We start from the raw sequence: 15,578 nt of genomic DNA, 5'->3' as shown, positions 1-15,578 counted from the left end.
CGAGGAGGCACAGGGAATGGAAGATGTCGTGCAATGGTGGGATTGTGTAGCCAAGGAAAGGATTAGGAAATATTATGTGGGGGTGGGAAAACGAATCAATGATTTAAAACATGGACTTTCCAATTATTTAGAGGACAGGTTAAGGGGTTGTTATGGGCAGGGGGCTGTGGGGAGAAGCTATCCTATGGATGAAATTGTCGAGGTCAAGGGGAGACTAAGGGAGTTACAAAATGAAAGGTTTCAAGCGGTAAGGGTGCAGGCAGGGGTAGAGGAGGTGCTTTGGGGAGACAAGTCATCGACGTGTGTGTTGCGACGTCAAAAACAAAGACAGCAGGTTACAGCTATTCCGAGATTAGAGGTACATGAGATGGCGGGAGGCTATAGGGTGGGTCAGGAGATGCAAACTACGAAAGGAATCTGAGCATATGCTGATAAATGGTGTGAAGGGTATTGGACAAGTGGGAGGGTGGGGAATGTGGCTTTAGAGAAGGTGTGTATGTGATGTGTAATTTAGGGAATAGTGATAGGAAGGCTTTAGGGGGGGGTAATAACGGAAGAGAAAATAGAGCTGGCTTTAAGGGGAATGAGGAAGGGCAAAGCACCGGGAATAGACGGTCTCCCAGCTGAATTTTATCTCCAACATTGGGAGGTGATAAGGAGTTTCATGGGTAGGTTATTAAATCAGATGAAGGAGAAGGGTGTGATGGGGGACAAGCAGTTGTAGTGTTGGTCAAGAAGGGTAAGGGGCAGCACACCCTCAAGGAGTACCGTGCCATATCTCTGTTATGTGCTGATTATAAGTTGTTCGCTAAAGTCTTGGGTAATAGGTTTAAATGTGTGGTAGGGAGAGTGGTTTCGAAAACACAGTATGGTTTGCCTGGAAGGTCGATGTTTGAAGGTCATGGAATACTGAGAAGTTTTGTGGAGTCAAAAGGGGGGGAGAGGGAGGGCGATGTTGTTGGCTTCAGACTGGCAGGGGGCCTATGACAGAGTGGAAAGGGGAACATTGGGAGCTATACTTGGGAGGCAGGGTTAAGGGGAAGAAATAGTTAATTGGGTAACCACGTTGTACAAAGGAGCTAAGATGAAGGTACAGATTAATGAATGCTTGGGGGAAGAGATTGTAATGGGTAGGGGACTTAGGCCGGGGTGTCCCATGTCACAAATGTTGTTTGCGTGCATTCAGGACCCCTTCTATAGAATGGTTGAATATTGTGTATATAACACGAGTGGGGGTGTGGGGGAGGACGGGAAAGTGTGGCCTGGATTAATAGGATATGTAGATGTTACAACAGTCCTGGTTCGAGAGGGAATGGCGTTGGGGGTTTCGGATGATATTGTGCAAATGTTTGGAAATGCAACAGGGATGCAGGTAAATAGCGAGAAGTCAATGATCATTGGGTTGGGTGATTGGGTGGAGGGGGGGGCGAGATGTAACGTTGTGAGGAAACACACGGGGTCTTTAAAAATTTGTGGTATCATCTATAAGGACGACTTGGACGCTGCTCGAGAGGAAAACTCAAATAGATTGATGGAAAGGATTCTGGGGCATCTGGGTGCATTGCGACCTCATCATCTGACTCTCATGCAACGAGTGATTGTAATAAATGTATTATTGTATAGTAAGGTTTGGCACGTGGCAGCCGTGTTCCCAATAACAGGGACGGTGATTGTGGGAATTCTGAGACGGGTGTTTAATTTTTTGTGGGGTTCAAGGTGCGATTGGCTGCGGAGAGAGGTTGTAATGTTACCTGTGTGCCAGGGTGGGTTGGGGTTGGTGGATCTGAGAAGAATTAAATGTGTGTTTCTTAAATGGGAGGTTTTGCACGAAGGAGTGCGGGGGGATGGGGACAGATGGAAAAAGTACATGATAGGTTGGGTAAGTTGTATGGTGGTGTGGAGTTAAGGGAATGTGAAACTGTTTTGAGGGCTTTGATGTTGGTTAGAGAACCCAGGAAAATTCGAATAGAGGTTTTGTGTAGGTTGCTTGCAGAAAGGATTGTTGTACCAGTTGAGGGATTGTTCCCCATGTACGCATGGAAGAGCATTTGGTATAGGTTCAGCAAGTTGAAGTTAAAGCCTAGGGTGAGGGAGGTAACGTATCGTTTTCTGCATGGCATACTACCGTCGGGGGAGGTACTAAGAACCAGAGGGGTAATTGTGGGCGGAAGGTGTGGAATCTGTGGGGAGGATGAGACGGCGTTCCATGCAGTATACTTTTGTGAGGGACTGGAGGGTGTTAGGTATTGGTTAAGTAAGGTTGTACAGGGTGTGGGGGGCCGAGGGGTGTCGGTTCTGCTTGCACTAAGCCTAGATATGGGAGGGTTCGACGAGAGTGTCACAAGAGCTTTGGATTATATAATAGTGGATTATATATATATATCGTGGGTGATAAGGGGGAGGGGGTATTTTGAGGTGCGGAGGCGGGTACTAGCGGTAACGGTTTATCGTACGATGTGTCGTAATAGAGAACTGTATGGGAGGAGGTGGGAGAAGGATTTTTCGGAAGGTTATAGAATGTTAACGTTAGGGTTTCTCATGAATCTATGACTTGGGTTGAGCGAGTAAAGGGTGGGGGTTTGGGGATTACATATGAAAAGAGGGAATTCAGGGAGACACAGCGGGGTCGCCTCCTGGGGAGGGGTGAGAGTGAGGTGTATGTGGGTATAGAAGGTGTAGATGTGTGGCATAAGTGTATGTAGCATGCAAGTGGGCAAAGTAAGCAAAGGTGATGATATCAATTAATTACGTAGTAACGTATGGAGAATTCTGTGTTTGGTGTGTCAGGGTCGTCATGACCTTCTTCATGTATTAAGTGTGAATGATGTAAAGATTATAGGTGTACAACCTTGCAGAGTTTTTGGGTTTATGTAGATTGTACGTTCATAGCCTTTATTGGGCATATTTCATGTGCGATAATCGTATCGCAATTAGAGGTTTTTAATTTGTTTTGTTGTTTGTGTTTTGTGTTGGAGTTTAGCGAGTGTACTGACTTTATTTTAGCATTATATAATGTGCTCCTCCAGTTGATGAGGGATGGAAGGCTAATGACTTCCATAAATTTGTAATGACTAATTAAAATTTCATTCTCTGCTCAGACGTTGTGCTGAGCGGTTGTCAGCTGTTGCTCCTCAGTCCCGACACCTGGTGGAGGAGTGTTTACAACATCAACAACAATGGCGACTGCGTTTCGCCGCCGCGTTAATACTGTTTGTATTCAACTAACGCAGGGATCTATCACCGGCGAATCAGTAAATGTGTTACTGCCAGCAATCATTCGTGATACTTATGGCATTCAACGTGAATCCTTGTGTGGCGTCGCCTTGAATGGAACTACACGGATCTTCGTCAAGTTTTGTGACACTCAGATGTACGAGAAGATTGTGACCCAGTACCAGGATATAAGTAAGCAAGTCACCCCAGCAGTTTCTGTCCAGTTGCATGACGTTTCACGATACTATACGTGGGTACGTGTGCGAAACGTGCCTTTTGAGGCCAATGAAGTTGATATACGTGACGTTTTTGAACGTTATGGGAAGATCCACCTGGTCACCATGGGTAGGTGGTCTGACGGCCACTATAATGGCCTTCAGGAGGGGTCATTTACGTTGAAAATGTCCCTGCGTCAGCCGATTCCTTCGTACGTTCAACTGGATGAGTTTCGTTCCCAGGTGTACGTTACGTACCCTGGACAGAGAAGAACTTGTCACCTCTGCGGCGCTCTGGATCACATAGCGGCTCAGTGTGTCCAGCGCCAGCCGCCATCGGGGCGTGGTCGTCGACCTGACGGTGAGGTACCCCGTCAGGCTCTGGAAGAGGAGGTTGTCGAGACATCGCCGCGTATGACATCATGGAGTGCTGAGGTTGATAGGGCCATGCTACTAGAGTCATCTTGTGTGACTCTACTTGGGACTGCCTCCCTTGACGAGGTGGAACATGTGAACAGTGAAATCCCTATAGCAAGAGAGGCAGGTGAGATGGAAGCCGACATTGTATCTGCGTTAAGTGACCTATTAGCATCGCATGAGTCTGATTCTGTGTTGTGTTCTGATGAGGGGAAATTACGTGCAGATGATGCTGATCAGATAGCTAAAGTGAGAGATTTGGAGAGTTCGAGTTTTCACACTGTTGAGGCAGAAATTCACAAGGAGAACACCCCAAGTACTGACATGTCTGAAGATGCTGTTTCTAGGAAGCGTGCGGCTACCCCGTCCGACTCCGATGATGTCTTGACCCCTGGACAACGTTCAGGGAAGAAGACGTGGTCGGAAATCACGGGTGCGGGGAGGTCGCGCGAGTCCAGGACAGCAGGTAATATCACGGGGATTGCCAAAGGTGCGGGTAGTGCCTTGGGTGCTTGCCGGAGCAAAGAGAAAAAGGGAGTGGTAGCCCCTAGAGGAAAGCCACCTTTAACACAGTTAGGTGTGTAACTATTAATGTTAATGGTTTTAAATCTGTCAGAAAGTGTGTGCAGGTGCGTGAGTGGTTGAATCGTTTTGCAGTGGATGTGTGTTTTTTGCAAGAACATAACCATAAAGTAGGAAGTTTGTTTGAGATGGATGGTTATGACATTTATGTGACTCATTCCAGACGTCTGAAAGGTGGAGTGGCTGTGTTGATAAAAGCGACCAGCCCGTTTGTGCTGAGACATTGGGAGGAAGGGGGGGAGGGTCGCGTGGTGCGAGTCGTGGGGGATTGGGGTAGTAGAAGAGTTGGTTTTGTAGGGGTATATGGGCCGGCTGAACATGATGTTAACATTAAAAATACTTTTGTTAGAGATGTCTTGGTATATTATTTGAGGTCCCTGCCAGAAATTACAGTGGTAGGTGGTGACTGGAACTGTGTAGTGCGCCGTAAAGATGTTGAACCGAGGGGGGCGGGGTTCTGTTCGCTTGTTTTGGGTGACTTGTTGTCTGGTTTGGGGTTGGTAGATGTACGCGGAGGACGTGACTTTGGGATTGAGCATACTTTTGTGCGTAGGGGCTATGCAGCATGTTTAGATAGGGTGTATGTGTCTCGGCAGGTGGTCGTAATCAATGTGCGTGTATTGAACGTCTTTTTCTCCGACCACCGGGGAGTTTTTGTGGAGCTCGACTGGGGAGGTCTCCCGCATCGTTTTAAGGGATACTGGAAACTGAATACGCGGATGCTACAAAGTGCGGATGATAGGGAACTATTCGAGGACTTCTGGGCGTCTATGGGAGTAGACTCCTGGGAGGGATGGGATTTAGTACGACAGTGGGATGAGGTTGTGAAGCCTCGAATTAAGGATTTTTATGTGAATCGGTGTAAGGAGGCCACTCGCATGGAGTATGGGTTTCAGAGGTACCTGGAGGGTCATCTACGACAATGTTATGCACAGGGAGAGGCATCTGGGGTTTACCCAGTGGATGAGATCGATGCTATTAAAGAACAAATCCAAGTAATGAAAAATAAGGTTTTCGATGGAGCGCGCATTTCGAGTGGGGTGGAAGAGGCTTTGTGGGGTGACAAGCCGTCTGCTTGCGTCTTACAAAGTCAGACACAAAGGCGAAAAGCGACTGAAATTGTGAGTTTAGTGGTGCAGGATGAAGTTGACGGGTATAGTGAGGGACAGGTCTTAACAACAACTGAGGGGATAAGTTTTTATGTCGATACTTGGAGTAAGATCCAGATGCAAAGTAAAGACGTGAGTGAGCATGCGATACAGGATTTGGGGAGAGGCGTACGATGCGAGTTAAATGATTATGATCGCCTTCTCATGGGTGGGCCTATATCTGAGGCAGAGGTGTGGGAGGCACTACAAGGAATGAGTAAGGGGAAGGCTCCAGGCATTGATGGCATCCCTTGTGAATTTTATATCAAACATTGGGAGGTAATACGGACTTTTATGGTTCGTTTACTCAATGCGATGAAGGAAGGGGGGGGGGGCGTTAGGTCTGTCTCAGCGTACGGCGGTGTTGGTCTTAGTTAGGAAATGTGATGTGCCGTTAGCGATTAAGGACTACCGTCCCATATCGTTGATGTGTAGTGACTATAAACTATATGCGAAAATATTGATGAATAGAATTAAGAAAGTGTTTGATAAGGTAATCCATAAGAGTCAGTTTGGTGTGCCAGGTAGGTCAATGTATGATGGTCATGGGAATATCAGGGAGTTTGTTGAGGAATGCGGGGTGAGGGGCGGGGGTGGTGTTTTGGCTTTAGACTGGCGAGCCGCTTTTGATAGTGTGGAAAGAGAGGTTCTGTGGAAATTTATGAGATGGCAAGGTTTTGGAAATGAGTTCATCATGTGGGCCCGTTCGTTGTACAATGGAGCGGGTTTTAAAGTACAAATTAATGGCAAGTTAGGTGTTTTTGTACACATGAGCAAGGGCATTCGTCAATGATGCCCCATGTCTCAAATGTTTTTTGCATGTATGCAGGACCCCTTTTTACTGGGCTGTTTGTGGGCGGGGAATAGAGACATCGTTGGGTCCGAGCAGTGGTCGACCAACCCTTGTGGGTTATGTTGATGATACTACTGTGTTATTACGTTCACGGAAGCAATTGGGTTTTGTTGGGAGACTTGTTGACATATTTGGCAAGGCTACGGGGATGTGTGTTAATAGAGAAAAATCGAAAATTATGGAGTTGGGGGAGTGGGTGGGGGATGGGGTGGATGCAGAGGGGTGGACTGTGGTTGATCGTATCACTATATGTGGTATTCATTATATGCGGGAGGTCGATCAGATGAGGGCGTGCAATTCGGGGAGGGTTGTACATAGTGTCTTGGGGCGCTTAAATAGTTTACGGCCGCGACATTTAACCCTGCATCAGAGGGCGGTGGTCATTAATGTCCTGCTTTATAGCAAAGTATGGCACGTTGCTGCACTGTATCCTCTGTTGCAGAGGGACGTCAAACGTCTTTTGCATAGAATTTATCGATTTTTGTGGGGTTCTGGATGCGATTGGCTCACAAGAGCGGTGGTGGAGACACCACTGCATCAGGGAGGGTTGGGTCTCATTCCTCTAGAGGCTCGTGTCATGGCATGTTACGTGAAGCGTCGTTTTCTCCGACTGGGTGGGATGCATGGCGGGTTAAGCGAATTGTATCACGACCTGCGCAGGTGGTGGAGAGGGAGGAATTTAATTTGGTGTGACGCGATGCTTCGCGTATTATTGAACATGAGGGACGTGCGCTGTGTAAAATTATGTACCTTAGAAAGGGCGGGTAGAGAGGTAGTCGTGGTGCGAGTTGAAGGAATGTATCCCATGTATGCGTGGGGTGATATATGGAGGCGAGTTCAACAGTTGCGTCTGCCTGCTCAAGTACGGGAAGTGGTTTTTAAATTTTTACATGAAATCTTGCCGTCTGGGGTGGTGTTGTATAATAGGTGTTTGGAGGAAGACTGGGGTTGTCCGGTATGCGGGATGGAGGAATCTGCTTTTCATGTTGTGTATTTCTGTGAGACTTTAGGTATGGTACGAGAGTGGTTCAGTAGGGTTTTGCGTTTGGTAGGGGGGGAGGTTTGTCGGTACTCCGGGCGTTGAGTTTTGATGTAGGTGGGGTTGACTTGCGTGTACAACGTGCGGTGTCGTATGTTGTGGCCGATTATATTTTCGTGTCATGGGCTATGAGGCACGTTGATGGTAACAGTAGAATTAGGGTGTTAGCAGGGACGATTTTTAGGACAAAATGTCGAAATAGTTTGGTATATGAGGGGAGATGGGAGAGAGACTTCCCGCCTGAATATAAAGCCTTGGAGTTACGAGATTTGAGATAGTTGTGAGTGTTCAGTGGGTAATCTAACGGGCTGGTCAGCTGTGTCTAATTGTGTTTGTCAAGTGCGTGAATGTTTTGTTGTTCTCAGAGTTTATGTGCGTCTCCTATGTAACGGTGATGACAAAATATCTTACGTGCTTTGTGTATACAACTTTTAGGAATGTTTCTCGTCTTTTATGCCTCAATTACAAGTCATTGGTGTACTTTTTGTATATGGTGTGCTTCCTAGCACAGTTGAAACGTTTTTCTTATTTCCGTTTATACTTTATGCCGTGTCCGTGTGCTTTTCAATAATATATGTATATATGCAAGTTTTCGTTTTCCTGTAAGCTGTGATGGAGCTTGAACTATATGTGGAGGCAGTATTTTTCAATGTGTGCATCTCGTCAGTGTATAAGTTCACTTATAGCTGCTGGCATTTGTGTTTTATTGAGATGTCAAATATCACAGTGTATTTTCGTTTTGTTATATTAGATATTGTCATTGTAGTAAATGGTAGCGTCATCCTGATCCACCTTTGAAATGTAGTGCCTATTCTTAGTCCATGATAATAACCCCGTGGTAGTCGCCCAAATTAACGTATTGTTGTGCACTTTAAGGCACCTGAGTTCTTAGATTAAGTCTTGGATACGTTGTGTGTTGGCAGGCGGAAGCCACGCCTAGTAATATGCCAGATGAAGTATCCCGTTGTATAATACGTGATTGCTTGTGTATGTGTGTAATTCTGTGTGCTTGTTTTTGTCACATTGTTTATTTGTATATTGATTATTTTCCTGTGTTTTGACTTTATGATTTATTTATATAAGAATCTAGTTAGTGCCTGGTATCTCGTTGACATATTTATTTTATGCACCCATAATTTTTTTTTTGTACCAGAGTTTTCAATAAAATAAAAAACAATTCTTATTGTATAGGGGTTAATTTTGGGAAGAGCATGTACTTGTTTTTAACTGAGATTGTGATGTAGGTTATTACTCTGATTATATACTGTGAAGGTTGTCAACCTTTGTTATATGTCAGTCACAGTATGTTAACTATACAAATCTGAAAGGTTTATATAATTTACATTTTATATAGTTTATATAGTTATAGTTTATATTGTTTATATTATAGTAGTATGTTGTATGGAAAATTTGGTGAGTGTATATGGGTAACCTCTTTTATGTCCATTACAATGTGTTGTTACAACTTGTTAGTGTATGTTGTGTAGGATTGAGGATCCTACTGTACCCATTTTATATCTTTATTTAATATTAAGCTGTAAAGTTTTTTAAATAAAATATAAAAAAAAAAAAAAAAAAACTTAATTTATTGTGTACTCTTGTGGTTCTGATTTTATGTTGCACTTTTCAGATAGGGGGAGGTTCTGTCTGGGGAAGGGGGGGTTTAGTTTGCAGGGTTACGGTATGTAACATACTGTACTCTTTTGAGTTAGTACCTTATGACGTTAAGTCATAGTACAGAATATCTGGTTTTACTTTTGATGTAGTTAGTACGGAAGTATGTATCAATTCTCTCCTTACTTTGGTTACTGTTTGTGTTTTCATTAGATAATATTTGTTACATGATGTATAATTATTATATTTGTATGTGGTATTATATGGCCATGGAAAGTTTATTACATTTGTTGACAAATAAGGCCTGTATTGTTATTGTTATTTTTATCTGCTGTGATGTACTTTTTAAATAAAAAAAAAAAAAATTAAAATTTTGTAATGGGGAAGGTATGGTTTAGTCTCTTTACTGTATATAATGTGCTCAGCCGATGGAAGAGGATGTATTAATGTTTATTTAGTATAAGCAGAGGCTTAAGATTTAAATTTTTTTTTCAATGATTAAAGAGGGATTGTAGTGAGGCACGTATGTATGTTTTTAGGTAATTTTTATTGTATAGGGGGTTAATTTTGGGAAGAGCATGTAATTGTTTTAATGAGATTATGATGTAGGTCATTCCTCTGATTGTCTACTGTGAAGGTTGTGAGCCTTTGTCATATGTCAGTCATATTATGTTAACTATATAAATCTAAAAGGTTTATATAGTTTATATTATTTATATTGTAGTAGTATGTTATATTGAAAAATTTGTGAGTGTATATGGGTAACCTCTTTTATGTCAATTACAATGTGTTGTTATAATTTGTTAGTGTATGTTGTGTAGGATTGAGGATCCACTGTATTCATTTTATATCTTTTTATTTAATATTAAGCTGTAAAGTTTTTAAATAAAATATATAAAAAAATTAAGTTGATGTTTAGTAAATATATATGTGCTTAATATGGAAGGAATTTTAGTAAGACAAGCAGAAGCTGGAAAAAAATGGTTAAATGCAATTATACAAATATTATTTTTCATTACAAGCATTTTCATTTCGCGTTTATCAAACGATAAACAGGTCATTTTATTTAACCGTCTAGGTGCTTGTTGTCCTCGTCGCCATGACAGCTGGCGGTCCTCGCCCCACCTACGGTCAGTCTGGTCAGTCAGTCAACGGCGCCGACATCCTGAAGGACGAGAGGACACAGAACGGCTATGGCGAGTATAATTTCCAGTACGAGACCAGCGACGGCATTACACGGCAGGAGTACGGCAGCCAGAACGACGGCCAGATAACAAAGGGTGGCTGGAGGTACGTACATTTTGTAGAATTTTATTCCAGGTAGAGTCCCGAAAATTTGGTGAAAACAGGTGGTAGAGGTGAATATTTACAAGTATAGAATGAAAGTGGATACATTTTGGATACATTACTTAGAAGTGTATTATCCGTGTATTTCATGATTTATGCTAATTTAATAAATATATACTACATATTCTGAATATTATAATTGAATGAATGTATGTTAACGAAAAGTTGTTTTCTCAGATACACGTCCCCTGATGGAGTGCCTGTTCACATTACCTTCTTGGCTGACCACGGGGGTTACCAGCCCCTGGACGCCGTCCTTCCTGTAGCCCCACCCCTGCCTTACAAGCGGTCACAAGATAATTACTAAGGCAGCTTTGCCTCTTGTAGATCCAGTCCTACCATCCAAATGGTCACAGCAGAAATAGCTGAAATAGCTCATCCAGGATGTTGCAGTCAATTCCTGAACACTGAGTAAGTCTTCTCTCCCCTCAGGAACGCTAGACTGAACATTCGGACTGTGTAAATAACACTCTGTCATTTCGTCGCTCAACCTTTGGGACGAGCGGACGTGAGCTGAGCCTGCCCTCTGCTGTCAGCCGGTGACAACTTGGTTTTCTCAAAATGGCGCAGCCGGCAAGAAGAAGGGTAAACACTGTCGGCATAGAAGTGGTGCGTGGGGCTGTGCATGCCCACTCAGCTCAAGTTTTATTACCTGCCATCATCAGGGACACATACGGCATTGCCAACGAAGAGCTGTATGGTGTAGCCTTGAACGGGGCATATAGAATTTTTGTGAAATTTCTCAATGCAAGTGTATATGAGGACATAGTCGCCAGGTTCCAAGATCTTTGTGTACCAGTGAATCCTGCAGTGACGGTAAGGCTACATGATGTGTCCCGCCATTATACGTGGGTGAAGATAAGAAATGTACCCTTTGAGGCTAATGAGGCAGACCTACGTGCCGTCTTCGAGAAGTTTGGGACTGTTCATATGGCGACATTGGGGAAATGGAAGGAAGGATCATATTCTGGGATGCCTGAAGGAAGTTTTTCCTTAAAAATGACATTGAGGCATCCTATTCCTTCCTATGTTTTCCTAGAAGACTTCAGGACTCAAGTAATGGTGACTTACGCAGGGCAACAACGTACCTGTCGATTATGTGGTGCCTATGATCACATTGCTGCGCAGTGTGTTAAGCAACAGGGTACACAGGCGAAGGAGCAGCATAAGGAGGCATCAGAGGACCTTGGGACGTTGGATTTGGCACGACCTGAGTCGGTTTCCTTGAACAAGGCTTGGAGTGTGGAGGTCGAGGAGGCCTTGAGGGAGGAAGAGTGTGTAACTCTTCCAAGAGAGACATGCACTGCCGGGCAGGCACCGGCGACCAAAGATGTGGTGTCACTGGGTGAGGACAGGGCCGTGGAGGCTACCATTGATTCAGTCCTCCACGACCTGTTAGGGACCCCAGGAGAGGTCACAGTTGAGGGGCTTGTGGGTGCCCTGGATGTTGCTGGGGTTCCAGGTGGTGAGAGGGGGGGAGGCATGTCAGAGACCCAGGTTGAGGCTGGGTTGCAAATTGGCACAGTGGTGGCGGAAGTGCACGGGGATGGCTTCCAGGTGGAGGCGGGGAGAAAGGCTCGAGTGTCACGGAAGAGAGCGGCAGTGCCCTCGGACGTGGACGATGTGGATGTGCTCACTCCGGCACAGCGTTCGGGCAAAAAGGTTTGGGCTGAAGTGGTTGAGCATGGACCTGGGGGGTCCAGGGGCAAGGGGCATGTGAAAGCAGATCACAGAATGGTGATTGAAGATCAAGGGCGTATAAAGGGGAAGGGGGATAAAGGTGGTGCAATACGTAAAGGAAAACCTCCATTGACAAATTCAAGAGTCTCTCTATAAATGTTAATGGTCTGAAAAATTCTAGTAAGTGTGAATGGTTTCATGAGATGCTCATTAGGTATGGTGTAGATGTAGTGTTTGTGCAAGAGCACAACCACAAGCCGGGTTGTATGTTGATGATTGAGGGGTATACTGTATATGCGGCACACTCAATGAGATTGAAAGGAGGAGTGGCTATTTTGGTGAGGGAGGCTAGCCCGTTTACTGTACATCATTGTGAGGAGGGGGGTGAGGGGAGGGTTATAAGAGTGGATGGGACATGGGGAAGAGATAAGATGTCTTTTGTGTGTGTTTATGGTCCGGCGGAGGGGGACAGTCGAGTGAAGAATGAGTTTGTACGTTAAGTGTTGGTGTATCACTTAAGGTCGCTTCCAGCATTAGCTGTGGTGGGAGGGGACTGGAATTGCGTTATACGCCGCAAGGATGTGGAACCTAGGGGAGCAGGATATTGTTCTGGCGTTCTGAGGGACCTGTTAACAGGGGTGGGGTTGGTGGATGTAGAGGGGATGGGGCAGCGTGGGAGGTGCAGCACACCTTTGTGAGGCAGGGGTATGCTGCACGGCTGGACAGGATATACGTGACAAGGAAAGCTGTGGTGCGGAGTGTAAGGGTTTTGGATGTCTTTTTTTCTGATCATAGAGGTGTTTTGGTGGATTTGGGATGGGAGGGGCGGCCGAACAGGTATAAGAGTTATTGGAAATTGAATGTTCGGATGCTTCAAGATGTTGAGGGGAGGGTCCTATTTGCACAATGGTGGAAAGGCTTATGGGAAGGGATGGAAGTCAATGGGGATGTGTTGAGATGGTGGGATGTGACGGCAAAGACGAGGATTCGAGAGTTCTATGTCCGACAGGGAAGGCACGAGAATCAATTGGCTTATGGGCTTATTAGGTATCTTGAGGGGCAGTTAAGGGAGTATTATGAGAGAGGAAGGGGGGGGATGGGAGCCCCTGTGGCTGACATAGAAGGAGTGAAGGAACGCCTAATGGAAGTGCAAAATGAGAGGTTTGATGCGGCAAGGGTTTTAGGGGGGTTGGAGGAGGTCATGTGGGGTGATAGACCATCGGCGTGTGTCCTGCGAGGGCAGGGGCGCCGGCGCGTTGCAATGGAAATGGTGGGTTTGAGAGTTCTTGAGGACATCGAGGGGTATAGGGAGGGACAAGACTTGGTGACAACGGAGGGGATGGGAGGGTATGTTGATTCTTGGCTTAGTGCACATATGAGGAGTGTGGGTGTGAGAGAGGGGGCTTTAAGAGAGACAGGGGGATGGGTGCAGAGTGTGCTGGACAGGGACGACAGGGAACAGTTACAGGGGCCTATTGTGGAGGAAGAGGTGTGGACGGCTTTAATGAGTATGAGCAGGGGTAAGACACCGGGGATAGATGGGCTGCCTGCGGAGTTTTACATACAGCATTGGGGAGTATTAAAAGATTTTTTGGTGCAATTATTTAATATCATAAAAGAGAGGGGTGCGTTGGGACCTTTGCAGGCGACAGCACTAGTAGTTTTGGTGCCAAAGGGTGAAAGTCAGTGCACAGTGAGAGATTACCGGATGATCTCACTCATGTGTGCAGACTACAAACTTTTTGCAAAAATTTTGGGAAACCGTATAAAAAAGGTCATTGGAAAGGTAATAGTGAGGGGTCAATATGGGATTCCGGGGAGATCAATGTATGAGGGGCATGGGGTTATTAGAAGTTTTATTGAGGGTCCACAAGAGGGGGAACGTGGGGTATTGGCGTTGGATTGGAGAACGGCATATGACAGTGTCGAGAGGGAGGCTCTGTGGAGAATCATGGAGTGGCAAGGGTTCGGGGAGGACATTGTGAATTGGGCACGTACTTTATATCGGGGAGCTGGGATGTGTGTACAGATAAATGGGAGGGTGGGGTTGCATGTGAAAATGGGCAGGGGATTGAGGCAAGGTTGGCCGTTGTCACAAATATTATTTGCATGTTTACAGAATCCGTTTTATAGGGCAGTGGAAATGTGCATACAGGAGGGGGTAAGGGAGGACATACGAGGTGGGAGTCCCAGTATCATAGGTTACGTTGATGACACAACTGTCCTAGTGAGTGGGAGGGAGGGATTGGAGGGTCTGGAGAGAGTTATAGATGTTTTTGGGATGGCAACAGGTATGGCAGTGAATGTGCATAAATCAATGCTCATGATATTGGGTGAATGGGATGGGCAGGAGGGCGGGGGTGGGGGGTGAGGTGGAGTGTCGTGGACCGGGTGAAAATTTGTGGAGTTGTGTATATGGGTAATGCTCAGATGGCGAGGGAGAATAATTCAAAGGGTGTGGTAGATAGGGTATTGGGAAGATTGTCAGGATTGAGGCCGACACATCTTACGCTACACCAGAGGGTCATTGTGGTCAATGTGCTTTTATACAGTAAAATATGGCATGTGGCAGCTTTGTACCCTTTGGTGTATGGGGATGTCCGGAGATTGTTGAGCAGAGTTTTCCGTTTTATCTGGGGTTCAGGATGCGATTGGTTAAAAAGAGAGGTGGTAACACTTCCGGTGGCCTTGGGAGGGCTGGGGTTAATTCATTTGGAAAGAAGGTTGAAGTGTGTATATGTGAAACATGAGTTGCTAAGGGCTCGGGGGGAAGGGAGTGGAGGGTTGGGGATGCTGCAGGGAGATCTTCGGAGATGGTGGAAGGGACAAGATTTGAGAGATGGTGAGGAGTTGTTGCGTCTATTGACGATGGTCAGAGAGCCGAGAAACATGCGGGTAGGGTCCATGGAGAGGAAGATATGGCCTAGGGTGGTAGTGGCAACGGAAGGAGTGTACCCGATGTACGCATGGGAAGACATTTGGGGCCGATTAAAAGGGTTACGCATCCGGCCACGCGTGAGGGAGGTAATGTATAGATTTCTTCACGGAATATTGCCGTCTGGGGTTGTTTTACGAAATAGGCGAATAAGGGAGGGTGGGGTGTGTCAGGTTTGTGGGGTAGATGAATCAGCTTTTCATGTAGTTTATTTTTGTGAAAGCCTAGGGATTGTGCGGGAATGGTTAGGGAAAGTAATCCGGTATGTGGGGGGGAAAGGGTTGTCGGTTTTGAGAGCGCTTAGTTTAGATGTAGGTGGGGTTGGGGTAAAGGTTCAAAGGGCAGTGGCTTACTTAATGGTTGATTTTGTGTATATGTCATGGGCAATGAGAGACAAAGGGGCGGAGGAACGTAGGATGGCCATAGCAGCATCCTTTTATAGAACAAAGTGTCGCAACAGGGAAATATATGGTAGAAGGTGGGAGAGGGATTTCTCGGAGGGCTACAGGGACTTTCTTTTGAGGGATTTATGGTC

General features: G+C 45.5%; 1 protein-coding gene across 1 annotated transcript; it reads left to right on the top strand.

Moving 5' to 3' along the window:
• The first annotated feature begins 1,867 nt into the window (after positions 1-1,867).
• Positions 1,868-10,735, top strand: LOC128705526 (endocuticle structural glycoprotein SgAbd-5-like). The gene is made up of 3 exons (XM_070086377.1): positions 1,868-1,894; positions 10,160-10,371; positions 10,606-10,735. Exons 1-3 carry the CDS (start codon positions 1,868-1,870, stop codon positions 10,733-10,735), a joined length of 369 nt encoding a protein of 122 aa, XP_069942478.1.
• Positions 10,736-15,578: the final 4,843 nt, after the last annotated feature.

This window comes from Cherax quadricarinatus, chromosome 1 (assembly GCF_038502225.1).
Source record: "Cherax quadricarinatus isolate ZL_2023a chromosome 1, ASM3850222v1, whole genome shotgun sequence".
NCBI classification, from domain to species: Eukaryota; Metazoa; Arthropoda; class Malacostraca; order Decapoda; family Parastacidae; genus Cherax; species Cherax quadricarinatus.
Note: the sequence above shows the minus strand (reverse complement) of the source record. Positions and strands in the feature narration are given on the sequence as shown.

Bases quoted from the DNA above. Each gene is read 5' to 3' on its own strand.
- LOC128705526 (XM_070086377.1), top strand. From the start codon at position 1,868: ATGATAGGTTGGGTAAGTTGTATGGTG. The intron at 1,895-10,159 runs GTGTGGAGTTAA...TTAACCGTCTAG, and splicing joins GTTGGGTAAGTTGTATGGTG to GTGCTTGTTGTCCTCGTCGC. The intron at 10,372-10,605 runs GTACGTACATTT...TTGTTTTCTCAG, and splicing joins ATAACAAAGGGTGGCTGGAG to ATACACGTCCCCTGATGGAG.